The following is a 26,623-nucleotide window of genomic DNA, read 5'->3' as shown; positions in this document are numbered from 1 at the left end:
TTGTTATTGCGGGTATAGAAAATTGTTACGTTGACATAAAAAAAAAAGTCATGTTTTTTTATTTTATTTTTTTCCCCCTATACAAATATTGTAAACTGTAAAGAGAGTGGGAGAAAGACCAAGGTTGGGTGCACGGATAATCTACCCTTTAAATTATACACTAAAATGCGTTTGAAGAATGGAGGTACCGTCAAGGTTCTCATGGAATCTTTTCTCTTACGCTTAAACTTGAATGGGTGGAAAGAGTTTGCATTTTCTCCTATTGTAAATCCACGTATTAAGCAAAATACTATAAATATAAGACAGAGAACGAAAACACTGTACAAACTGGTAAAAGGCTCATTTCTTACTTCTATACCATATTGTTAAATAAACTGCAACAGAGGAATTACATAACTTGGCTAAATGACAAAGGACTACTCTTATTCCTAGTGTATTGGCCTCACGTGATTAGAGGACAGGCACGACTACAGGAGTTTGATTTCTTTCCCGGAGCTGAAGGTGGGCTTGGTCAATACATAGTTGGGGTTGAGAAAACAATTTCTATACGTTTTTGCATATCAATTAAAATACTGGAGCAGCTTCACTGGGGCTGCTACTGGGACTATTACCATCCCCTCAACCTGGTGTAACGCCATCCCTAAAGAAGGATGACAAATTTATGAAGAGACTAATCATTTTATTCCCACGAGTGGTAACGATATTCGCGAATGTTCTAAAATCGTTTGTTTCACAAGCGGTAACAATGCACGGTCAATCAAAATGCTGTCAGCCACATTTCAAAAAACCGGCCACTCGAGATATCAGACTAAAAATATCACAGCAGCCACTCAGAAAGAAACACGCAGACGAGAACTTTAGCAATGTCTACTAGTTACTGTGGACCCTTTCTGATTGCAGGGTGAAACCGGGCGAGACAGTAAATCGAGCTCTGTGTATCATTGATGGGACGGAAGATCATTGGGAAAAATACGACCTCATCTTTATTTAAAACACAAATACGAATAAACATAACGTCGATGAATGAAAATGCGCATCTGCGGGTGCAATGCGAAGTATGCGGGTCCATTGCAGACACGAAAGGCCGCAAAGCATGCTGGGAAAAGCGCGACCACTAACACAGTAAATACACTTAAATTCGTTTCAGTTAAAGATTCATGAAAGAAATAGCGCGATTTCCCCCCAAAAAACATTTATTTTTCCTTACAACCCGTGCCTACAAAGTTCATTAAATATTTTCTGTCCAGTTCGGGTCGGTGACGTAAAAAAATCGTCTTTTGTTATGAATGTTGGTGGTTGTGGAAAGTAGTCAGTGTGTTTTATAGTCAGTCTGATGGCCGAATGGGAACATCAAATCAAACTTAGTCCGCACAGATATGCTGATTTTGGATTTATGTTTGATAAATGCAAAACAAAAAGGAAGAAGGACCAACTTCAATGCAAAGATTGAAGTGTGCGAATTTATTTATTTTAGCTAAGGGGTGGCGTGTGGTGTAGCGTCAATCAGATTCCATATCTTCAAAATCACTACAAATATTGAACCTCGTTTATTTCATGTTACGTCCCAGCCTGACCAGGAAGTAAAGATTGTTGTTTTCCTGTCACGTGACCAGAAGTTACAGAAAAAGCGGTTTGGCTTTCGAAGTGAAATAAAACAAACCCAGCGAATTTACCTGCATTTCATTGTGAACGATTTATAAACGTAACTTAGAAATAAACACGGCCCCCAGAGGGACGGTTTGTAATTATTTGGCATGAGGCGCAAGGCTGACGCTAAAAGCCCGGTGAGAAGGCAATTAATTTACAAGACGAGTGGACTGTACACATATAATATTTACACTTGTTTGTTTACCACAATAGTACCTGCAGATCTTTGAATCAAACTACAAGACGCTAATACGCTGGCTATCCGTTATGGACATTTACCAACGCCCTGTACAAACTGTCGTTATATTTGTAAGTTGACCAGTTAAATTAAAGGATCATAATCATGAACGACTCTGACCAGGACTTTGTTGACCTCTGCTCCAAACTGTTGAAACGTTCCCGCAAGAAAGGAGTGGAGCCGAAACGTAGGCTAGCTGATCAGCAGACATCTTGTCAGACCAGCGATGGAGACCAAAGAAGAAACAAGGACAGCTCGGGGTCTCAGTCAATCGAATCAGAATCTAAGTGTGCACAACAGGTCACGGGAAACATGGTCAAGGATGTGCACGATTCGACAGATGCTGTGTTAGCTTCAGCACAAACTATTGAACAGGGTTTGGGGCTAAAAGCCAAATTGCTCAGCAGGATGCAGCAATTCAAGAGAGCCGATCTTCCGAGGATGATGCACAATGTGGAACATGACGGAGACCCCTCTCCTTCACAATCAGGTAAGCAGACATGGTTTCTTGTGTTTTTCCTTCATCTTTACTTATTACACCATATACATGATAATTAGATACTGTGGCAAATATACACACATTTGTTTAGATGCCAGGTGGTCGATAAAACGTGAGCCCAAGCATATTAATAGCAGACAATATTCCATACGATGTTTAACCACCTGTGCAGCACGTTTACACTGTCACATTCCCATGTATAAGTAAGGGTGAACACTTTTACAACATCAACTGACAAAACGGCCAGGAGGGCTTTGTCTCACACTGTCTCCTATGCGTTTTTTCTTTTCTTTTCTTTTTGTGTGTTTTCTTGTAATCCTTGAGACCCTTTTATTGATGGGGATTTCAGTCCCGCCCAATCGTTTTTCTTGTCATTAAGGACTCAAGGATGTTGATCTTTTGTAAGGTACCCGTCAAAAAACAGGTGGAGTACCATGGGGAACAAACTTTGCCAAGTAAAGCACATCTTGTTCTCCAGTGGTCGTTTCTCCTTCATTTCTGAAGACCACCTTCAATCGAGTTGGGTTTTCTTTGCCTGGTACATACTGGTGCACTTGGCATCGACCAGTACATGAAACGACAGTCTGTTCATCAATGGCCAATTTTCCTTTTTGAGACACACTCAGAGACATTCCTTGTCTTATTTCACTCACGAGTGGCAGCAATTTGCAGTAAAAACGCAGAGGTTCTGAAAATGACTTTCTTGTCAATTGGGGGAAAAAAAATACAACAGTAAGGAGGAAATGACTTTAAATGTCCAATATGGACGACATTTGTTTAAACACTTGAATACCAGGGTCAAATACATTTAAAATAAATACGACATTTTAACGTGTTCGTAATAGACTTGTAGCTATATCGAAAATTCCTCAGGCCAAAAATTTGCTAATCAAAACACATCATACACATACATTTCATCTGGCTATAAAATGCCCTTGCACTGAGAGAAGCAATTTCACTGTAATCAAACCTCCCAAAGCCCCACCTCTTCACATTTGGTGTCATTGAAGAGCCCTAAATATCCCCTGTAGAACACAAAAAGGATGAATTCAGTTATATGCAGTGGGTGGGAGTTTATATTTATGTATTTGTCCTCCACATAGGACAGAGTTTAACAACTGGTGTCACTAGGCTATAAATAATCTGATTTGTTTTTTTTATAAAATATCATTTCAGTAAAACAAATTATTTGCCAATCATTTTCAATCATTATTTATTTGAATAAACCAAAAGACAGAAGTATTGCATGTTTGAAGCAATAATGCAATTAATGCAAAGAAGTCCACACTGCCCTCTCACCAGAAATAATACAGCCCTCCACTTCAGAGCACCATTTGAGGCCTCAGGACAGTGATGAGGTTCTGGCCATGCGACTGCAGCAGCAACTTGACCGTGAAGCGGCAGATGTCCATACAAAGGACTTGGCGGCTCAGGGTCTCTTCTTCTGTCAGATCTGTCACAGAGACCTAACTCACATGACACCAGAGGGGCGCACACAACATATCAACAGGTGAGTTATTTTTGTATTATTATTTGAACTAAACACCAAAATTAACAGTCATCCCTCATTTGGGTATTCAGGCAAGGGAGATCATGAAATATGTTAGTTTTGAAGAAAAAAAAAGTGATTGAATAGAAAAGAGCTTAAGACCAACTTTGTATATTTCTGAATATTAATGATTTAATATTTTATTGGGATTTTTTTCTAATTGATTCGAAAACTTGTACATTTCTCCCGGTAGATGTTTGGATGCTAGTGAGCGTCAAATGGCTCCTCCTCCTCATCCTCCTCCTCATCCTCCTCCTCCTGGTGTTCCTGACTGTCCTATCTGTGGCAAAAAATTCAAATCGCACAAGAGTCGCTCCACCCATTTGAAGCGTTGCTCGGCAACCATGGGCATCAGTCCTGCTGACCTGCTGCAGGTGCTCCAAAGGCAGGCAGAAGAGACTACTGCTACCAATGCGCTGTAAGTCTGCCTTAGTCACACTTCATCAGTCAAGCATACGTACTGTTAGAATGCAATCTTCTCAGAATTACATTTGGTGAAGAAAAAATACGTACATGTCATTCTCAGATGCCACACAATCCACTACTGTTAAAAAAAAATAAAAATAAAAATAATAAAATAAATACAATTGTGTACCAACTAAGTTATACTTTGTAGAAAGACCAAATATTTCCTTTAACCTTTAACATACCTATAACATAATGTATTGTGCACAACTCTCATTTGGGGATATTATAAGTTGGATTTAGGTCTGGACTGCGACTTGACTGTTATCCTGGAGAAACCATTTTTTTTTGCATTGGAATCCTGGGAGTGATGTTGTGCTTATATGCAAAATTACTCTTAAGCGTCAACTATTTGGGACATTTCGAGATTTTGAACCAAATTGGCTGTTATTCAACATTGTTTGAAATCTTTGCAACTCTTGTTTGCAAAACAATCATAAACCCAATATAATTATGCCTTAACCAGCATACAACTGATACTTTGCAACAAATGCCTGCAGCTTCTTTAATTGCTTTAGGTGTTAGTGGCTTTCTCTGTGTAATTTTTTCTGGGAAGGTTTAGAATTTTCTAGTCTTGGTCCCTTTCATAACTTATCATATGTGATTTTATCAAGTGCACTAATCAAGATTCTATAACTTTTTCCATGAAAGATGGGGTTGAAGATTAGTTCGTTTGTTTTCTTCTTAAATGTGTTCTGACTCCTTCTGTGTTTGAACTCAATGTTCAGCATACAGACTGGAGGCGCCAAAAGAAAAGGTGTAACGAGGGCAGGTCCAGCAAGAAAGAAGCCCAGGAAAAAGACGGAACACCTGGATGAAGACACCATGGTGGCCCTGGCTATGTCGTCCTCCTTGATGGAACAGGGGACGCAGCTGCCGAGTGTGGCAAGAACAGAAACCGTAGCCCCTGATTATTCTGTGACTCCTGTGTTGAAGTGGAAGGAAGATGCCGGTATAGCATAATCTCATGAAATTCATGATTAGTTGACACAAATGAGCATATTACAGGATTGTTACTTTGATTTTCTTTCTTCTGCAGAGCCTATTGTCTTTGGAGTATAGGAATCATGTTTTCTTATAATATTGCATGTTGTGTTAAATTGATGCAATTTTAGTTAGTTGGTAAACATCCTATTAACATAAATTAATCTGGCATCAACATTTCATATTGATTTTGATTTGTAGTAAACAAGACTTCTACTTTTTTTCATTTATTTTGCGAATCCGTTTTTTTTTTCACTCTGGTGATTATAGAATTAAAATTATTAAATGTGAGAAAAAGATAGTATTTTGACCCTTGATGCACTGTATCCGAATGAGCTTTAGATGTTTAGTGTGTCTCATAATGTTTCAATTCCTCATGTTTCAGGTAAAGGGCGTGTTAAGAAGAAAAAGGGTGCAGTTCCTCGTCCTCCTCCAATCCTTCTCATCCAGGATGCCGATGCGGCCCTTAACAGGCTGCAGGAACGCGTCTCTGCCCTTCTCCTACGCAGTAGTGCTCCATCTCCACCTACCCCGACTCGCTGTCCCAGCACGTTGTCTACCTTGAGTGACGCCGCCCCCCTCTGGCAAAAAAGTGCACTGCTCAATGGACATACTTCGGGTGTTTTAGAGTTCTTCGTCCCGGAGCTCAAAGAATTCATCACACCTTGGAAACCAGCAAAAGTAAGATGTTGAATGTATTGGTGATGTTGAGATTAGTGATAGTCATAAACACAGTGATTTGCAGTATGGCGTGTTATTAACATTCAGTCTGACACTTATCACGTGCTACTTGATTGAAAGTGTTATTCAGTAGAAGTAACTTCTGTTTGATTTAAAAAAACAAACAAATTTAACTGACTGGTGACAATTCTTGGATTTAGGACCACACTTCTTGCCCAAATCAATGCATAATTTCATTAGACGTCATAAGTTTTTTTTTTTTTTTCATTACAGTATTTGAACAAATTAACAATATCTATGGCCATGCTTTGTTAAATAAGTCTCCAAAAGAGATTTGAAATTCTCACCACATTTTAATTTCTTCCTGTAGACTCTCTGCTCTTCCTCCCAAACCATCAACAAGGTCTCCAGCTTGTCCTCCTCTCAGTCGGCCCCCTGCTCCACAGCTACCTCCTCTCCAACCACGGAGCATCTCCCGGCAAACAGTCAGGCCCTGCAAGACCTAGTAAAGCTGTCTGATGATGAAATCAATCAAGGTGCTAGCGCTAGCCAAAGTAAAGCCTATACGTACCAAGCCCTGTACTCTGCACTGCATGTGATCAATTTTATTCATGTGGTTCAAAATTGTCTATGTGTGGCCTCTAATTGACTGGTAACCAGTTCAATGTGTACACAGTCTCTACCTCCCAAATCAGCTGGGGTAGGGTCCAGCAGAAAAAAATGCACAATTTGTACCATATATCATTAGAGACATGTATGCGCCGGTCCAACTTTATGTACAGAAATTTAATATATCCATCCATTCATTCATCACCCATGTATTTGTCACAAAATATTTGTTGACCATAACCTATTAATAGATGACATGTTTAAATTACTTTGAGTGCTTTTTCCTTTTGTTTTATACTTCCTAAAGAAATATGGTTACCAATTACTTTTAGTACAGTACACTTAGATGCATATGTACACTCCCTAGTCATCTTTATTATAGCAAATTACTCACAGTGTTGAGTATAATTGTTTTCATGCATTGTCATAAATGTTGTTCCATCAGACAAATGCACCAGTTTGCTTACTGAGCTCCAAGTGAGTGGCTTCATTCTAGAAGGAATGGCTGACCTCTGTGTGAGTGGCACCACATCGGCAATGACACATACCAGTACAATTGATCCGCAGAACCAAGCTGGTAAATCCTCATGCCAGCCAGGAGCAACTGAAGAGCGCAAAAGCCATTTATCTGTAAGATTATACTTTCCAAGCCAAAGTCTGAAAATTACAAAAAGAATGCATGGGGTTTTTCCTGATGAGAAAAGTCAACCCCCCCATCCCTCGTTTCCTCTACAGGTGGCGCTATCCACTCTGGCATCAAACCTCAGTAGCATGGTGAACAATCCCCAGCTCAGTGACTGGCAACTCCAGGTGGACAGTGGCCAAGTCTTTTTTGCTCATTCCTTCATGATACATGCACGCTGCCCCCTCCTGGCTGAAATGGTAACTGCGTTGCGGCACTGAAAGGAAAATATGCACATTTTTCTTACGATTTAAACGATTCTTGGTGTCCAAATAATACCAACACGTCTTTTTGTTGAAATAAACCAAAGTGTAGGAATTATACTACAGTCTACACACTCTATTGCCATGCTAAAATCAGACTCCTTTGGGTTGCATGAAAATAAAGCAGCTATTCTCCTATCACATATACTGCTGTACCAATGGGATCTCTGGCTTTTGTTACCTTTATGGCTGTGGATGAAAACAAAGGTTATGATACTAAAGGGTAAGTAGGGGTCTATTTCAGCTGGTAAAAGCAATAAACCCTTCACAGGGCACACTTGGCGGCTTGTTGAAACAAAGATAGTGACAGAGGTTTCGCTTTAGAGTCAGCATACATTTGTGTGTGTGGTAAAAAATTGTGTTCCAAAGGCAGACATGTGTAACACATCAATCAGAAATAAGGCAGATGATAAAACGTTTACATGGTTGTTAAATTATAAACTTGATAGATGGGTAAGGCGAGGCTGGGCATCTGAATTTTTATTTTTCATACGAAAGGTAACTCAGTGCACTTCATGATGAAAAAATAATTTTGGTCATAAAAGCAAAGCAAAACCAAAGAATTATAGCGCAATAATGCAATTTTGAAAGAAATCTCTTGGTAGACTTCTATTGATGAACTATTGATATGCGAGCAAAAAAAAAAAGTCCATGGTGCGCTACTGTCAAAATACAAAAAGGAAAAAAAATAACTATTTACCTAAATATTGTATCATGTTTTTCCTGCAGATGCATGAAAGTGGATTTGGGGTGCATGAGGAGGGAATGCCCGCAGCTCAAAGGGTGTTAATCAGTGATGTCCCAGAACAGGCGGTGTTGGTTCTCCTGCAGTACCTTTACACTTCTCAATTTTCCCTCTCCTCATCATTACTTCCTCATGCACTGGAGTTGGCATCCAGGTCAGTGAGCAGAAGTTACTCCTTATCATGGATTTTGAGCAGTATCAAACAAACAAAAGAATAATCTTGATTTTTTTTTTTTTAATATATTAGACAGGTGTACAAGGGTGGGAATCTTTGACTGTCTCACGATTCAATTCAGATTTTTTTATCTGCATTTTGAACCGGAATGGTTTTTTGATTCAAAACAATTTTTGATTCAAAGTGATTTGATCTACAATGGTTTCTGCTTCAGTGTATAAATGTGCAAAGAATCGTCATTATCTCCTACGGTCTGCTTTTCAACAAACGGCCCTGTTTCACTAAAACATCTTGTGACTGGCCATAACTGCAATTCTAATCTTTAGTTTGATTCATTGCCTTGAACAAAAGACTGAAGTCTTGTTATTTGATTAGGTAGTGTCAAACTAAGTGACTTGAATGGTCATTTATATGTAATAAAATATTAAAAGTAATTTAACGTCCAGCATTCTTCTAGATTTTATCTTTTATAAATGATAGAAAACCTATATTGTTGATAGACCTCTTTATCTTGAGTGAATTGTCCGACTACATTTGAATGCACCACGTGGTTAGCAGCTAGCACTAACACTGGAGACTTGTGGTATGACAGAACAATTGACCAGCAGTTTCTTAACATCCTTAATCAGCAATTGAATATGATTTTTTTTTTAATGGCATTGCGTTGATGTTGGTTGAGACCTGACCTGATGGCGATAAAAACTGAGTGGTGGGAATGAGTAAAGCTAGCTGGTAGCAACCATCGCTGTGAAGGCCAATTTCAAAATAAAAGCACACTAAGGCCATTGCGCTGACATCAATGTATTTGATGTGTGTATGTGTTTTGTTTTGTTTTTAATTTGATGTGTGTACATCTTCTATTTTTTAAGGTTTGACCTACAGGAGCTGCAGCAACTATGTGAGCTTTACACAGAAGAAGCTTTGGCTCAAAATGATGATGAAGCCACAACAAGACGCATGGATCACCTTAGTGATGGCACCGACCAGGACTTAACGGCACTCTTCAACTCCATGTGGAGTCACGAAGACGAAGTGGACGAAGAAGGTGATGAAGAAAGCAGTCTCCAAAAGGCTGCTGGTGTCACATGTGGCGACAGGGAGCTCCAGGAGGAGCAAGTGAATGAGGAAGAGCTGGATGAGATTTACGAGTTTGCCGCCATACAGAGAAAGAGGGATGAGGACATGATGAGTTTGGGAGAAAGTGAAGCAGATAATGGAGAGACATCAAGCAAACTAACCGAACGAAGAGAGACTCTGGAAAGTTCTAGTGACCAAAGTCCTCAGGTTAAATCGCACCATCTATCAGACCACAGCCTTGATAGCAGTTATAATCACCTATTTTCAGACTCTGAGGAGGCCGACAATAAAGATCTACCCTCCTTCAGTCCTCATTCCTCTACTCCACCAAGAGCACACACACCTCATAGGCCCTCATTTAAATTATCTGGAAGAACGTTGCTTCAATCCTCAGCAAGTTTAGACGATGCCATTTCTCCCAATACATCCAATTTGTCTGACCCTGGTGTGTCCCCAGACCAAGGTAGCAGCACTGAATCAGTCAAGGAAATCTCTAATGTTGGACAGGGATCTCCAAAACAAGGTACACCTCTAAAGGCTCAAAGCCTAGTGACTAGTAGTGTTCATCTCCCGCTGCTTCCTAATTCACCTCAGAAAAAGGAACCAGAAATGATAGTTTTGTCAGACTCAAGTGAGGACATGGATGTAGCTGTTGTGGATCCCAGTCCCCAGATTCCTGTCTTGTCACAGTCTCACATGAAGCAGAGCTTCACTCACCTAAAGCTGTGTGAGGCCTCTGTGGAGAAGAAGCAGTCCAACACTTTGGACAGTAGCCTAGTTGATCTAAGTCAATCTCCTAATCAACTTGATCGAGTAGATTATTCTCCAGAGCTCTCCTGGCTGGTCCCCTCCACACCAGTGAACACCAGTTCCAGAACAACAACCTCAGACAGTTGCACTCAAACCAAAAGCAGCATGTGTAGGACACAGCTGTTCCCAAAAGAGCACAGTTCATCACGGTTTAGTACCTCATCTATGACCCTTAACAGTCCCACCTGTATGTCCACCTGTGTTGGGCCAGCAGAGAGGCGTGGTATTCAACTGAATCTGGAAAGACCACAAGTGGACTCACCTGTGTTTGCCGAGCTTAAACACTCCAAACGCTACAGCCAATATCTCCATGATTCCTCAATGCAAGAGACACCGCTCCGTCTTCGCGTTGACCCTTATAGCAGCACTCCTCTGCACCTAGATACCCTTCAGCGCCCTAGCCAGCCCGACACCTCGGCACTCTACCCAGGGCCTGACGAGCAAAAGTCATGTAGTCATAAACATGAAAGCCCAGAGAAGATGCAATTAGAAAGCTTTCATCCCTCCCCCTTTTCTGACCCTTCAGATCCACATTCTTCGACCACTTGCAGAACGACTCCTAGTTCAGAGAGACCCAGTAAGTGCCCCAGCCTAAATCCTGGCTTTAAGTTAGCAAGGAGTGGAACAAGTGAAGATGAAATGATTCCAGAGTTGAATGTGAATGACATAGTTGAGGAAGCAAGGGAAAAGAGTGGAACACCAAATGCTTGTTTTGAGCAGAGTTTACTGGTCATGGACGAGCCGCCAATGGCTTTCAATGACTCGTGGGGCCTTGATGCTTGTGATGACGTTGCGGGGAACCCGGGATGCTTCAGTCTGAAACTAGAGGATAGTGGAGGATGTGGCCAACCAGGGGATGCAACAGCCTCATCTGCCACCACTCAATTGTTGCCATCTTGTCAGGATGGTGTAAGTCACTCGCAAGAACCCAAAATCCTGACTTCACAGCCATCCACGAGTAAAGAAGATCAGACCTCCATGCCTTCAGCACCTGATCGGCTGACCGATATTGCACCAGAAATGAGTGACAGCCTTCTGGTTGCAAACGGGTGGGACAGCTCAGAGGAGGAAGAGGAGATTCTTCCCCTATCTCAAAGGCTGAAGTCTTTTGCCCCACTAAAAACTCCACGTAAGTACTTTTTTAACAAGAGCATTACAGTGGGGTGACTGGATTTTGTGATAAAGCCCAACAAGTCATGAGGAATGGTATCCATATACAAGGCTTGAGATAAGTGGTTTGGTTGTGGTGTAAAATTTGGACTTTGCGCCTCATGTCAACACATGAAATCGCTAAACTGAGAATCAAGCGCCCGCAGACAGTTCCAAATCAATTTGAATGACGGTTCTTTTGTGTTCAAAAGTGCCAAGACTTAATCTGTGATCCGTATGGAATAATTGCGTAAAAGACCCTCATGACTCTTATAAGTCTCATGTATAGGAAGATTTTAGCAGCTAGGAGTGAAATGAGTTCTTGAGTAATGTGGGCGCTTTAACATATATTCATAGTTTTTTTTTCTCTATTTTATATTCAGAAATGTTTATTTGACGGGCACTGCCATGTAAAGGAAGCCATAACAACATCACATAATACACGACCAATGCCCTTACGTAGGCCTACTTCCAAATTAACACACCAAATGTCATGGACGTCATTGCAAAAGCCTTTGTAGGCTTTTATTTTGAAGTTTTTCTTCGCAGTGGTGATTGCATTCAATTTAGCTTGACTTGTCCTCTCGACTGCTTTATCCCAAATTATTTCCATCACATTACATAGCTCCATCATCTACACACCACTATTAAAGAATCATATTCAAACGCTGATTAAGGATGGTAAGAAACCACTCGTCTGTTACGCTATCATTGTACAACACGGCAAAAGTGTCCGCTAGCTGCTAAAGTGAGGACCAGATTTATGCTGCATTGAAATGCAGTCAGACATTTCAAACTCAGACAGAAAAAAGGCCATTGATGCATTAAACATTAATAACTGCTAGTAATACTAATACACAAAATAATCATTGAAATAACATATTATTGTTTAATTCAATAAAAAAAAGAAAACATTGCTTCTCATCCCTCAAATTAACCTATAAAAAATGTTCCACAAAAGTCAATGATTCATAATATTGCTCTGTAAAAAAATTTGAGCCTTGGATATACAGTATATACTATGAATGCTTTTACTTTAAAGAGAGTTTATTCAAAAAGCCTGACACATCTGTTTCATTTGAGGCAAAATGTCACCTAAAAAATGGAAAGAAGAACCAAAAGCTAAACCAATGCATCTGTTTGCTTCATTACAGCTCCTTCTCGCAGTAAAAAGCATCATCCTCTTGTGCCCATAACACCAATGCCTCATTACTCCGACATGGATACACCAGAACTAAAAAACAAATTAAACAGGTTAGTCAATGTGCATTAAAAAAAAGTGGTGGATTGTATTTAAAAAAAACTTGCATGTGTAGTGTAAACAGATGAACAGTTGCAAAAGTGAGCCGTAATTTAGAGGGGCCGCCTGGACTCATAGCCTGCTGCTTAGCGCACTCTTAATGGTCCATGCGTGGGTTCGAGCCTTGGGCTTTACAGACGCAACTCGCCGTCATCTTTAATGCAGGTTTGGTGTTCGGGCATTACCAAAGCGTCAGATGATCCTCAAGTTGAAAGAGATCCACCAGTATACCCACCAGCTGGTCAATTCTGACAGTGAAGATGAGGCACCCCGTGTGGGACCTGCAGTAAAAAAAAAAGCTTCTCCCTCCAAGTCCTCGGAACACAAAGTCCATTTTAAGGAGCCCAGATTGCCCGCTTCCATCTCTCCAGCCAAACACAACCGAGAAGAGGTAGAGGATACGGAGCCGCTGTCCAACTCTCAAGACTCCAACGCATCTTCAGCTACTTCAAGTGAAGAATCTGAAAGGTATGGTGTGCAAATTGCATTTCACCGACACCATCTAATAAGAGCAAGAGTTATTTAAAAAAAAAAAAAACATTCGATGTCTCATCATCGGACAGGATGAAGGAGCGCACGGTTTGCAGGCGATCTCGCAGGCGGCTGTCTCATCGCTCATATAGTTGATCTTCAATTTCTTATTTTGCTTTGCCCAACATCGCAACTTCGCAATAAAGTACAATGCAGTTTTTAATAAAAAAATGCAGCCATTTATATATATATATATATATATATATATATATATATACACACACACACATACATTTGCATTGTCATTATGTGATTGAAGTTTGGTACAATTTTGTGAAGTTGTCATGGTAAATGCTTAAAGACTGCAAACGGTCTTTCACAATGTTCCCTCGCTACATTGCTGGTTGGGTATTGCGGCTTCACTTTTCATTCATGACCATAACTTTTTCATATTTTTCTCCTCAGGCGGACTGAAAAAAAATAAAACAAAACAAAACAAAACAAAAAACAACGAATGAAACAAGCGAACTATAAAAGAAATAAAATAAAAATTCAAACTACTTGGTGGATTTCGGTTCCTGCGGGTATTTTTAGGAGCATATCCTATAAACAAGGCACCAGTCATGGTTCATTTGGCTTTGTTTTAGTGTAGCCTAATCTATAATCTACATTTATTTGTAACACATCTCAATTTATTGTAAAACAGATTAATTTGCCTTTAGTTAAATATACACAGCTACAGGACCTTGAAAATACAATTAAAAACCAATCGCAATATTTTAGAACAAATCGCAAGTTGATAATTTTCAAAATTATTCAGCCCAACATCATAGCCGCAATCTACTTCATCCTTCTCAAAATAATCGCTTTTGGAAAATGCTAGTCCCATTCATTCTTTGTCTATTCCTGGGCAACGAGACCTGTTCGGTTCCAGCTCCGCAATGTCAAACGTCATAGTGGCACACAGGATGATGCAGTTTAACTTGTGCTGATTTAAATAACTCAAACCATCCGCGTCATCTACCCTGCAGGCACAACCCCGAGCTATGTCCTTCATCCGGCGGCGACTCGGACAGCGACGGCGGCATCTCAGCTTCCCAAGCGGCCAACCGCCTGCGAGATCGCCTGCAAGCCGTGCGCTCCTTCATCCTGTCCGACTCGAGCCTGTACACCCAGATCCTGCAGTACCAGCCTCTGGTGCTGTCTCAACTCCAGGAGCGCCTGAAAGCGGCGGGAATCGGTCTCGGTGCGGCCAAGCTGGTCAACTTTCTGGACTCCCAGTGTATCACCTTCACCACCGCCAAACCGGGACAGGCCGCACCAACTCGTAGACGCGTCAAGAAAACGGGCAGGAAGGCAAAAGTAGCAGGGAAAGGAAAATGAGAACAGCCAAAGCATTGACTGAGTCAGAAAAGATAGATTGAAATGTTCAAAAAGTCTTTTTTTATGATATATTTCTTCAGCTTGGATTTTAAATTTTAAGTACACTTTTATTTTTCTAAAACATTTACTAAAAATAAAAAAAAAATGTACAGTGTATATTGGCATTTAATTTGCCAAATTAATTTTAAACCAGGAACTTGCTTTGAGTGAGAATGAGAATTCTAAACGTGTAAAGCAAAGACTTTTTTGATTGCCTGACTAATGTTCAGTTATTTTGGGGGCATTTTATATGGACATACACAGAGTACACAAATGAAAATTGTTGAAAACACTTTGAAAACTCTTTTACTTGTGCTGTTCGGCAGATTCAGATCCAAAGATGAGCCAACGGGAACAACCAACACTTGAGGAACAAGGGAAGCTCTTTGTGAACAAGAAAAGCTTCTATCAAATGTGTCATTCAAGTAGAAAGAACGGCCCTTTATCGCAGCAACACGACTTTACATCTTGGTTGTTTGGTAGGCTTAGTTCTTGAAGCAGCATGAAACTTCCGATTTCAATTTCAGATCGAGCGCCGAACGGCGCATCCTGAAGCCCGACGCGACACTCCTACTGACACCCTCGCCGATGAGGCATCGGCACTTTGTGTCCTTTGAATCCTCCAAGCGATCAGGACAGGTCTGCAATATTTGCCAGGAAGCGCTGAGCCCACCACTCCTCCAGGTCGATGGGAACAAAGTCTGCATCGAAACAAATATGCGAAGTTAGTCGTAATTACTTTTGAATTTCCACCAGGGTCTTGATATTTTTTTAAAAAGCACATTAGAAGAGGAATTCCGCAGTGATGGTTAAGGTAAGGGTGAGACGCTAGGAAAGCATTATGTCTAAAGGATGGCCCCATTATGATAGTATGATACCTGTGTGTGTGCGCCTGTCAATACAGCTCAGCACCATTTAATGGCCCGCAATCGGCTTCAGTGATATTAGCTTAGTCCTTCGATGGACAGTGGCTCAGAAAACGTCACCTCGCAACTGAGTGCAAACCCCAAATCATGTGCGAATCTTGACAATTGATCGATCAATATAGCCTGACCCGACAACTGTAACTTCAGATATAATTAACCTGAAGAATAATAAGTGCTTTTGGGGAAATTAATCGTATACGGTCATATGTTACACGGGCATCTGCAGTTAGCTTTTAATCCTGTTGTTTCCGCCTGTATTTTATATATTTTTTCAAACACAATGTTGCGTGATGTCACGCGATCTACCAATGCTACCGTCGTGATCGACTGGTTGCTCACGAACGACGCATTGAGCGCACCAGGGCTAAAGTTTCCCAAGGCAAATTGGGAACCTTATAACACACACCCGTTGAGTCGTGCGGGAAGAACGATTAGCCTGAATGCAAACACGGGTGCTTACTCTTCAAGACAGCATTAGGGTTCTCTGTGTACTGAACGGGTCCTCGGCTTGCCGGCGATTTCTTGTCGTCTCTGTCTCCCAGCTTCTGCTCCACCTCCCGCCATGCTAGGGAAACACAGCACGTCGTTATGAAAACGCGCATACTGGTGACAGGAATATTATAACCATGCAGTCCTTGATAGAGTTTGTTTCCCAGGTGACTACAGTGGATTAGTGTCAGCTGCCTGTGAAAGTGTCCACATGTAGATAAGTTTCAAGGTTTATCTGCATGATTGCCTTCAACCTTCAGCCAAAGACAACAACAGCAAGCAGGATGTCATCCAAGTGGTTTTCGCACACTAATGATTGAACGGATGTTTTGGATGAAGATCCTTTACATCACAGACTAGAATATTGCTCCGCTTTGAGAAATATTCACAGTTTGGTGTGTTCAATATACCTATTTTGCATGTTCTTTGGAATGTGGGAGGAAAAAAACCCCTGAGTTCTTGGATAAAACCCACTCGGGCACGGGGAGAAGATGCAAACTCCGCACATGAGGGCCGTAACCAGAAACTAATCCACTGCCTTCGAATGTGATGCAGACATGCTTACCACTCTTCCACTGTGCTGCCCTGGGCAATTTTGAATCTGGTCATAATGGAGCCGCCATAATTGAAGATCAGTCCATACCGAATCATGTAGAGTCACTCACCCATAGTGAGCAACGCAAAATAGCCAGTGGTCATTGGTAGTGTCCCAACAAAACACATGCACACACACTGCTCCAAGTTATTCATTTCCACAAAAGCATAAAGTACTTGTACTAGCCCACGCTTGCATGCACTGGCCGAGCTTAAATAATTAACTTTTTATTTTTCACCTCGTCTTCTTTTTGGGTAGAGATTAGCATTCTAGTACTACAATAAGTGGCTGCAGATTCTCGTGATAAACACTAGTACCGTCTTTTGTTTCTACAGTCCCACTTTTGCATTATCTAATTAATTACCTATTTAATAGTAGGCAAGCTTCCGGCTGGGAGGTTGAACTCTGTCCAGCAAGTATTAGTGAACGAGTCCGCTGATGGGCATGCTTCAGATCAATTGCACCTTGTTTGTCTGTGTTGTCTTAACATGCACTAAATGCTATCTCTCTTATCTTATAATATAGTACATGTGTATCTTTATTGTAGTTCTCAATACAACGTTGACACATTTGATGTATGCCACACACACACACACATACATATATATACACATACATACATATACACATACATACATATATATATTATTTTAGTTCTAATATACACTCTTAGTGCAGCAAATATTTTATATATATACCTAAATAAGTTCAATGAAGTTCCAATACTGATGCTTATTAAAAATAATTCACATTTCTAAATAAATGGTACATGTTTGTTGTATTGACCAACAATTGACACAGTTTCTCACCTTCATATACAAATTTGACGTTCTCCTCGTGATCAGGGGTGAACCCCTGTGCCAGGCTCTCGACCTTGTGCGCAGACGCGACCTGGTAACGTCTCCCATTGAGGCGACTGAACACGATCTTTGGAGGTGGAGCGCTGGGAGTGGGGACAAGAACAGGGAAAAGAGGTCAGCAAAAACATTAGTTCCACTGTAGCTGAAGAAAGTTCATTTCTGACAGATGACACGTCATTATAAATGTACTATTTTTTTCATGTAGGACCTCAATTTCCTCAAAGAAGAAATTTGAAGAACCTACATGGCCGTTCTTCACTGAATGTCTATGACTCATGACATAAAGTCACAACATTCCATTTTGAATTGGAGCTAAATGCACAAGCTGCGTCAGAGCTGAATTGAATTGTCAGCTATGACGGTGCAAACACAGAACAAATAACACAATACTTTAAAAAAAAACAAATAATTGCTTTGCTGAATCCAGTTCATTCTGATGTCAGTAGAACGCCTGTTTTTGGCGTCTTCGTTCACTCTGCTGGGATGGGCTTCAGCACCCAGTGAACCTCATGAGAGATTGAGTGGTTTCATGGCTGGCGGCATTCAAACAAGACCATGAAGGGGGCGAAGACAAGTCAATGAAAGGTTTCACTTCTTGGTTAGAAAGGTAAGTACCGAAAAAAGATATTTAATTCATTCAGTCCTAAAAACATGCCTTTTTTTTATAGTCCAGGCATTTATTTACATTTTCTAACTAATTTTTTCAAGTGTTTGGCCAAAGGAGGGTCTAGAAATTAAATTACCAACATGCCAAATGTAAATTATATGCACAATAGAACTGTGGAAAGAATAGCTTGATATGGGCCCTTTAAATGTGCAGTTAACATAAATGACTTGCGGTAGAGGATCAGATAAAAAAAAATGTACCCCAGGTGTCCATTGACATGGGGTGGTCCAAGCCATTCCTTGCCACCAATGTAGCTCTGCCGCTGCTGCAGATGTTTTGCATCAGATGCGTGAGGATTTTGACAGGATGTGACGTGGCGGAATGCAATGCAATTTTTCTTATTTTCTTTTTTCATCTTGATATCACTGTGAGTGGCTTAAATAGATTTACACAGGCAGCAGCCAGGGGGTACAATAACTCACTCATGTAACAGTACCTAACTCCCTCCCGTCTCGTGACGTCACCCCGTGTTGGCCAGGTACTCGAGGTCTCGGGTGACAGTCCCTGAACGCACCATCGCTAATAAGCAGGCTGGTTCGAACGCGTTAAAAAAAAAACAAATGACGCAGTTTCACGCAGAAACAGGCGACAAGTTGTAGTAGTTACCTTGACGTGAGCAGCGTGCTCGGCTTGAGCTTCAACTCGGCAAGTTTGCTCTCAATCTGTTGCGTGGGGCCTTCAGGACGAGAGACAAGTTAGCCAAGGCAACGTTGCATCACACTTTCGCGATCGCTCACCTGTCGTCCTCCGTTGTGTAACGAGTTTGCTGGGCCCTCTGCTGATGGTGTACATCATGGGACGACACCCGCTATCGAGTGTCCACTTGGAAAGATGTCCTGTCAAAGTTCACCGGCGCCACCCCCTGCACCCCTCCTCTCTGTTTCGCCGGCGCGATGGGTTCGTAACCCGGGTCAGACACTTCCCAAGTGCGTGAGACTGTCAACACCCCTTTCGAACCCGCCGCAAGCTGTTCTGTCCGCGCCGTGTAGGTCATCCAAGGAGACAGCAGCTCCACGTGCGGGTGAGCCGATCTCACACACACACAGACGTGCACACGCACCGAGCTTTCTGGCGTCGGACAGGAATGACTCAGAGAGCGGACACTCGGCCTCCCTCGGTACCGGCTCTCCGTAACTACCGAACACAAGGACACCACTCGTTTGACTTCCAACACAGAGCGACAAAATACGATCGCCTTTTCCTCTCGGCGTCAAGTCAGTTGGTGTGATATCAATCACTTCCGGTTGGTGATTTCCAAAATTATTGCGCAGGGAATGCAATTAGTCAATTACTCAACTGCTCAAGTCAGTGTTACTGGGTGAAAGCGTTCGGAAGTGATAGTACATTTTGAGTTACCAACACATGAAAGGCTGTCATATTGCAATGCATTTTTTAGTTGTGAGTGTACAGTACCAAGGGTTTGGAAACGCCGCAAGTTCAAATAAAATGCAAGTTATCAACTCCTGAAAGTGCACTGCAGTCACTGAAAGCATAATTTATATCACAAAGCTAACAGAAAATGCCAAAATGTGAAAAGCTGTTCTCACGAAAGTTGTGCAGCTTAGAAAATCTGTAGTTTTTAAATGACATAAAATTGGGTTTTGATTGACGTTTACCCAATAGTTTAATCGTCATTCTTTTATATTGTTAAATGTCAACAAGTAGTAAATTTGTTTTAAAATACAATGAGAGGGTGTTTCTAAACTTTTGACTTGTACTGTATATTGTCATAGCGTGTCCATGAGGTTTAATTTAGACATTTTTGGAAAAGAATCCCATTAAAACACAATCCTAATAAATCCCACCAACCAAAAATGCGAACTATTGTTTTTTTTTTCTTGCTTTTATTTGTCATTTTTCTTGCTTAGCAAACATTTTTATACTAGTATTTAGATGTTTTAAAATTTCCACCTACTTATTCTGTTTGTAGTACCATTATTTTTGATATGCCCATGAATGCCGCAGTCCATAAAAATATAAACATTTCAATACAAACCATTTAATGAGTAAAAGGATATTTACTTGTCACTGTACAGACTATCTGGGAAGTTTATGCTGATTTCACCAAGTGCTCGTTGGTGGGACTTTATTTTGAAGTTAAAGTTACCTTATTTCCGTCGAAGAGAATTCAGTGGCTACGCTGGGCAAGCCCCTCCGTGACGTCACCTCACACCCCCTTGTTTTGTGTGCGCGAGCGTGGGGGGTCGAGATGGAATTTACCTTTCACCTATTAAAACACTGTGCCGACAAGGCACTCTTCATCACATTTTAAATGCAGCAGACTGGAAACAAATAGCAATTTTTTACACAATTTACATCTGGACTATATTTCCAGTACAGTACTTTCATTAATATCACACATGAATATTATATCATTTATTTACATGCAATTGTCTTCCACCATGGCATTTCTTTTACATGGAGTACATTTAATTCCCCCTCTGAGATTAATTGGAGGAAACAAGGGTCAACTGTGGCTTGACGCTGAAGAGCACCGTGATCAAGAAGCGGCTCAGACTGGCTTATCCAGACTGATATCACCACTACGTCTGTTTCCCTCTTACTATATGAGTCGCTCACCTGAGTCCACTGGCCGAGTGCGAGAGTCCCCAGTGTTACATCACAAGGGTCGACTGTGTAATCATCAGTCTATAGAACAATCAACAATTCATACTGTGTAGCTGCTTAATTGATTAAAAGCCATGTCCTGAGGTGACACATATTAATCTGACATGTAAACAATGGAAAATGTAATCAAACACTAAAGTTGTTTTCTGTATATATCAAGTTTAAAAAAAAAGATCTAATAAAACCGGTTTGTTTCATGTGATTTGATCACTTGTTTCTTTGCAAACATTTTGCCGCCTTTATTGCTGCTGCTGGCCAGGTGGGCGGTATTGTTGCCATTGGGAGGGAGTGTGACGCCACCGACTCCTCATGACACACAATGTCACCCAGTTTGGTTCGGGTGCGAGAGTCATACGCTACTTACAAAAAGTGCAGATTTTGAGTGAAAATCGAGGATGAACCTGAAATGATCTAGGATCTTAACAGGTGAACTTAATTAGACTCTAAACTTCTAAAAGAACATGTCACTACTCAGTGTTTTGGAATTTTATCAGAGGTGGGCTTTTGACTTTTGCTGGTTCATAATTAACAGACTCTAGGTGGACCCCCGTCCCATTGTCGTTGGTCTATCACCCAAATGTGAACGGCTCTTCTGTCATTACTGCCGGCATTTGTCATCCCTTCCATCAGAAAAGACCCCCCCCCCCAAAAAAAAAAAAAAAACAAAAAAAACAAACAATCCAACCTCCCATCATCTTGAATTAAGCCTTACAGTCTTGGTTTGAATTGCCCAATCATCCTAATAAGGTTGTCAAAGATGTGAGAGAACACACCAAAACACCACCACAATTTCTAGCATGCATGCTACAACACAGAAGCTTTGCATTAGTTGAAAGTATTCCCCTGGCACTAGACTAAAATAAGCAATCATGTCCATTAGGGAGCATCATTGTGTTTCAGATAGCTTTCAATCTCTAGAGTTAAGCGTTTGAAAAACCATTTACAGAGACGGTCACACAAAATAAAATTCACACTTTTGACCACATCATTTCTCACATACCTATCGTGAAAAAAAACAAAGATCCTTCTGAACTTAATTTACTAGATAATGCCCTTTTTGGAGGAATAGCAAAACTTCAATCTTAGATTCTTGGCAAATAGTCAATCTGAGTGACACTGTCACTTTGTGATGCGCCCGTTGGTTACTTGAATGCCGTCACCTCCCAGACATCCCAGAATACTTTGCTCAACTATGTGCAAGCGATTTATTCATTCGAATCATAATTAAAAAGCAAAATAACACAAAATATATTAATTCTAAACATCACTTCTGACTATACAATTACTGCATTGGGAAATGTTTAAAGTATGCATTTCAGTTCATTAAATCATGACACTAAAATGCAAAAACCAGCCATGCTCAATCATTCAGCTAGTTGTTTCTGGCTGCATGTATGTATGCATTTAGACTGTGCTTATAATTTAAACTCCCATGTATATGACAGTTTAAACATTTCCCAGGAATTTGGGGAGATTTAGCTGAATGACAAACCTTTACCAATGGTGAGGGTGACACAGGTGGTGACGATTACAACAAGGGATTAAAATTATTGACAAATACACTGTTTAGTTGAGCAGAGTCCGTTGTTTTTAAAGTATTTTTGTCATTCTGCAGTCCGCCAGCAGAACGTCAGTGCGAGTCAGTCATTACTGACGGATTTCCCACCTCTGCATTTTATGTACAATTTACTGGAATTGGCCGCCATAACTAAGTTCACCTGAAAATGTTACAGTGCATTTTCAGTTCAGCCCTATGCATCTGTGACTTTTTGTGAGTAGCGTACAAACTATACATTTACAGGCGTACATACTAAAAGAATGGCACCACTGGAGTTTGAAGTCGCATTTTCTGTCAGTGCATGTCGGGAGTGTTAGTAGTGAGGGTCGCAGTCCTCCACGAGGCTGTCTGTGATGTAGCTGACTTTCAGAAGCTCCTGGTAGTGTTGCTTTTCCACGCCGGTGTTTACGGTCCAAGCAACCACCTCCACGCCTCTCTGGCCCCAGTACTGCACATAGTCCCTGGAATGAAAAAAAAAAAAAAAAAAGAATGCCTGTAACAATGGAATTATAGATTTGACTCATGATGACTGTGTTCAAGCCAAACAAACTCACTGTGAGACAAAATTCTTTTGCACCAGAAAGGCGGAAATGCCACAGAGCTTCCAGAGTAAGTGATGGTGAGCCCAATCCAACACAATGTCCATTAATGTCAGCCAGTGGTGTTTCCACGGCGACGTGTAACGTGGGGAGCCATCGCCAAAGCGGCTCAAGCTCCAGGGCCTATGGGTCAACGCGGTGACCACGTTCGGGTCAGTCTGCCTCATCTGTGCAACGAATGAAGTAAGAGAACATTTTATAGAAGGTGAGAAGCAACATCAATACACTACAAATTGTTCTTTCATGAAGAATAATTGTTCTACATTGCGGTCCATGTTCAAATGCAAGGGCATTTAGCAGGTGAAATGAGTCCTCGAATATTCAGAGTAACTGGTTCAAGAAAAAAAGATTTAGGCATGCTCATTAGTGTAAAAGTCAGAAACAACATCTAGCTAATCGCGGCATTAATTGTTCAGCTCATTAAGTAAGACATTAGAAATGTTGTGAGAAGGCCAACTTCAGAATAAAGCTTAGTTTACAAGATATATAGACACGGATGCCTTGGTGCCATTTTATTTTGAAGTTGTTCCCAGCATTCAAACAGCTTGAGCTGCTGCAACTGTCACTCCCGATACAAAAAATGTTGTTCAGAAATCACGTCCAATCGCCAATTCAGGGGACTTAAACCCTAATTTATACTGACATTGACATACTGCACCTGTTGCCGGTGCTGCATAAACGAGCTGCTAGCTAGCAGCCCTTGAGTGCTCCATATAGACTTCCGTAACAGACATAAAGGCTCCGATATTTATCATTCTTTTTCACCCATCACTTACTTGCTATTCAATTCAAATTTTCGGTAGGGTATCTGAATACCAAAAACACTCGATGGCTGCATCTCAAGCATTTACTTTGACTTAGTTGCTTCTTTTTGCCCATCACTTGTACGTCAGTTTATCAAAAGCTAGTTAGCTCATATGTTCATTCTTAACAGACTTTCAACTCATTTTCATTCAGTATCATCAACTAGTTTTGATGAAAAAAAAAACAGCAGACACTTAAACCGAGTTCTGTTTTATGGAAACTTATTCACAAGTCAAACAAGAATTCAAAACTGCTTGTTTGACTCAGTCATCGATTAGAAATAGGACTGAACATGCAAACAGGTTTAAAAATAAAAAGATTCAAATCTCTAACACCTGAGGGTATGTGTAAATGCCATCTGACCTTGTAGATGACCTTGGGCTCAAAGGAGCAGACAATGCTGCTGTTATACAGGACTGGATGCTTCTTGTACAGGGCAGAAAGTGCTGCAGCCGCCTGCCAGGCAAAGACGACACATTATTAAAAGTCACTCACACCATCTCCAGCATCCATTTGTAACTTTTGATTTTTTTTTTCCAATCCATCCGTCCAAACACTCCAGAAATCAAGAATATTGTCGTCTGCAAAAAGAATCAATGCTAGCTTTACATTCCACATTGACATGGGAAAAAAAGAGCCAAGTCAGGAATGACACAGTATAACATGTTAAATCGTGACTCAGCACTGGACCATCACCTCGTCTGGATGGCCTTTGACATCAAAGTAAATGGTGAGGTGCAGTTTGATGCATTCCTCCACTGCCTGCTCCAGGGTTGGGATCTTCTCACCAGCAAACCTATCACTGAAAATGGGGGATGTTGAGTCGCAAACATTATGGAATAATGTGGTTGCTGGTTCCAAGGAAAATAAATATAACATAAAATACATATAACAAATATAACATGCATGCCATTTATTCAGTACAAAAATTATGCAGTATGCTTTTTGCAATTTTAAAAGTGTGTTTCGAATGAATGCATTGTAAATGGAGCCTTATATTAAGCCAGACATTGTAGAAAATGAGTAAACAAAAACCCTGATGGATTTCAGGCTTTTTTTTTTTTACCTGAGTCGATGTTTAGCAGCTGCATCTAGTTTAGTCAAGTCAGCAAATTTTAATTGACTGAGGGGGCCTGATCCATTTGTAGTTCGATCCACGCTTTCGTCATGCATCAGGATTGGGACGCCGTCTGCAGAGAACTCCAGGTCTAGTTCCACTCCGGAGGCCATGTTCTTGCTGGCCTGGTTTGAATTAGGATTTATAAAAAATACCATTCCACACAAGTGACACTTCTTGAAGGATCATTTCATAAGTTATATTGCATAGCTAGAATACAAAAAACAACAAAAAAAAAAACACAGCAATAGATGTTTCAAGCTCATTTTGGGGTGTTTTAAAACACACAACTAAATTCAATATCAGGACCACAACAGCGTTAATTAAGATATTAGGTTGTTTTTACATTTATGGCCTTTTAAAAAAACTAGAGAAGTGTGTGAATATAATTATGGAAACATAACATTTTAACACACCTACATCAATGTCTCCTCTTCTCTGAAATTATTTGTTTCAAACTGTTGCACTTTGGTCAGCGCTACAACGGTCTTAAAAGCCAGACAGACTCAGAGAAAGCTTTTCCCCTAGAGCTATTAAGTTTCTAAATCACAACAAAACAAGAACATACTGACAACAATGCCCCCCTGTTAAACTAAAACCATTATTCTATCAATTGTTCATATTTACTTAATATGTATAAAACAGAGCAGCCCAAAACAAAATTTCGTTGTATATCATTGACAATAAAGATATTCTATTTTATTCTGTCTCTCCCACTCTGACCCCAGAATTGCCCCTGATGGTTATGCTGCAAAAATATAGGCTTTTACAAAATAAAATAAAAACAAACAAACAAACAAAAACGTGTGGGCTGCACAGTCCTCAAGAAATATGTGCTTCGCATCAAAATACGATTTTAGCAATAAACAAGGGAACGTCATAGAGTCACTGACGTTTGTGTCATGAAAACATGCCACCCGTCCGAACCGAACCCCCCTCTTTACGCGCTTACCAGTCGGATGGCAGCGATCGTATTTTCCGGTGCGTCGTGTCCGCCTCCCCGGTGGGCCACCACTGACACCTTCCCGGATCCGGCCGGGTGAAGCACTTGTCTGGCTCGGCCAGTCGGTAGTTGCGGGAAGCGGAACATGGCCAGGAAGAGGTAGAGGCAGCCGGTGAGGACGCCGGACCACATCGGACTACGAGTGGCCAGCAGAACCACCACGAACACGACCGAGTAGAGCGACACGTCATCGCCCAGCTGGAGCATGTCGTCCCCCTGGTCTGGTGTCTTGAGAGATGGCGTGAGACAGCGGCTGCAACGATCTAGGGATGTACGAAAGACTTGAATCCCGCACCGCGGTGCGACCAAACACCGCAGCGCTCAGGCACTCGCCTACGTCACTTCCGCAACTCGCAAACTGACAGTTGCCGGTTTATTTGATTTTTGTATTTATTAACATTTTCTAAAGAAAGATATGCTATTTCGTTCGCAAAGACTCATTGGAAATCAATTAAAAGCTTGTGCTTTTTTTCCCCTAAGTCTTAATAATGTCATTATTTAATGTCAGTGACGAATTTTTAAATTAAATACTGTACTTCATTTGCATACGAGGAAAACTGGATATATTCTCAAACACTGGCAACAGCAGTTACACAAACACAGGAGGAAGA

At 40.9% G+C, this 26,623-nt stretch overlaps 3 protein-coding genes across 5 annotated transcripts; 1 reads left to right on the top strand and 2 right to left on the bottom strand.

The window, feature by feature from the left end:
- The first annotated feature begins 5 nt into the window (after window positions 1-5).
- Window positions 6-21,091, top strand: slx4 (SLX4 structure-specific endonuclease subunit homolog (S. cerevisiae)). Of its 3 annotated transcripts, none has more exons than XR_015866148.1 (13): window positions 6-2,375; window positions 3,687-3,894; window positions 4,127-4,351; window positions 5,127-5,350; window positions 5,768-6,063; window positions 6,434-6,617; window positions 7,118-7,302; window positions 7,408-7,554; window positions 8,347-8,516; window positions 9,407-11,553; window positions 12,728-12,827; window positions 15,093-17,750; window positions 17,842-21,091. XR_015866148.1 is itself a non-coding variant. In XM_088419471.1 (13 exons), exons 1-13 carry the CDS (start codon window positions 1,991-1,993, stop codon window positions 14,725-14,727), a joined length of 4,908 nt encoding a protein of 1,635 aa, XP_088275597.1. In that variant the 5' UTR covers window positions 6-1,990; the 3' UTR covers window positions 14,728-15,058. The 3 variants fall into 3 exon arrangements, 2 of the variants coding, with proteins under 2 accessions (XP_088275597.1, XP_088275596.1); XM_088419471.1 differs by lacking the exons at window positions 15,093-17,750; window positions 17,842-21,091 and adding exons at window positions 13,039-13,341; window positions 14,376-15,058 and having other exon boundaries at window positions 6,434-6,599; XM_088419470.1 differs by lacking the exons at window positions 15,093-17,750; window positions 17,842-21,091 and adding exons at window positions 13,039-13,341; window positions 14,376-15,058.
- On the bottom strand, window positions 15,057-19,530 carry mcrip2 (MAPK regulated corepressor interacting protein 2). Its single transcript, XM_088419475.1, has 5 exons — window positions 19,041-19,530; window positions 18,910-18,979; window positions 17,586-17,719; window positions 16,153-16,257; window positions 15,057-15,467 (listed from the first exon to the last, which is right to left on the bottom strand). The coding sequence occupies exons 1-5, from the start codon at window positions 19,096-19,098 to the stop codon at window positions 15,397-15,399; spliced, it is 438 nt and encodes a 145-aa protein (XP_088275601.1). The 5' UTR covers window positions 19,099-19,530; the 3' UTR covers window positions 15,057-15,396.
- Window positions 20,667-26,355, bottom strand: gde1 (glycerophosphodiester phosphodiesterase 1). The gene is made up of 6 exons (XM_088419474.1): window positions 25,962-26,355; window positions 24,959-25,134; window positions 24,589-24,694; window positions 24,256-24,348; window positions 23,044-23,255; window positions 20,667-22,950 (listed from the first exon to the last, which is right to left on the bottom strand). The coding sequence occupies exons 1-6, from the start codon at window positions 26,217-26,219 to the stop codon at window positions 22,803-22,805; spliced, it is 993 nt and encodes a 330-aa protein (XP_088275600.1). The 5' UTR covers window positions 26,220-26,355; the 3' UTR covers window positions 20,667-22,802.
- Window positions 26,356-26,623: the final 268 nt, after the last annotated feature.

This window comes from Hippichthys cyanospilos, chromosome 7 (assembly GCF_059441005.1).
Source record: "Hippichthys cyanospilos isolate Australia breed blue-spotted pipefish chromosome 7, RoL_Hcya_1.0, whole genome shotgun sequence".
Classification (NCBI taxonomy): domain Eukaryota; kingdom Metazoa; phylum Chordata; class Actinopteri; order Syngnathiformes; family Syngnathidae; genus Hippichthys; species Hippichthys cyanospilos.
The sequence above is the reverse complement of the archived record's forward strand: the minus strand, read 5'-3'. Positions and strand labels throughout refer to the sequence as shown.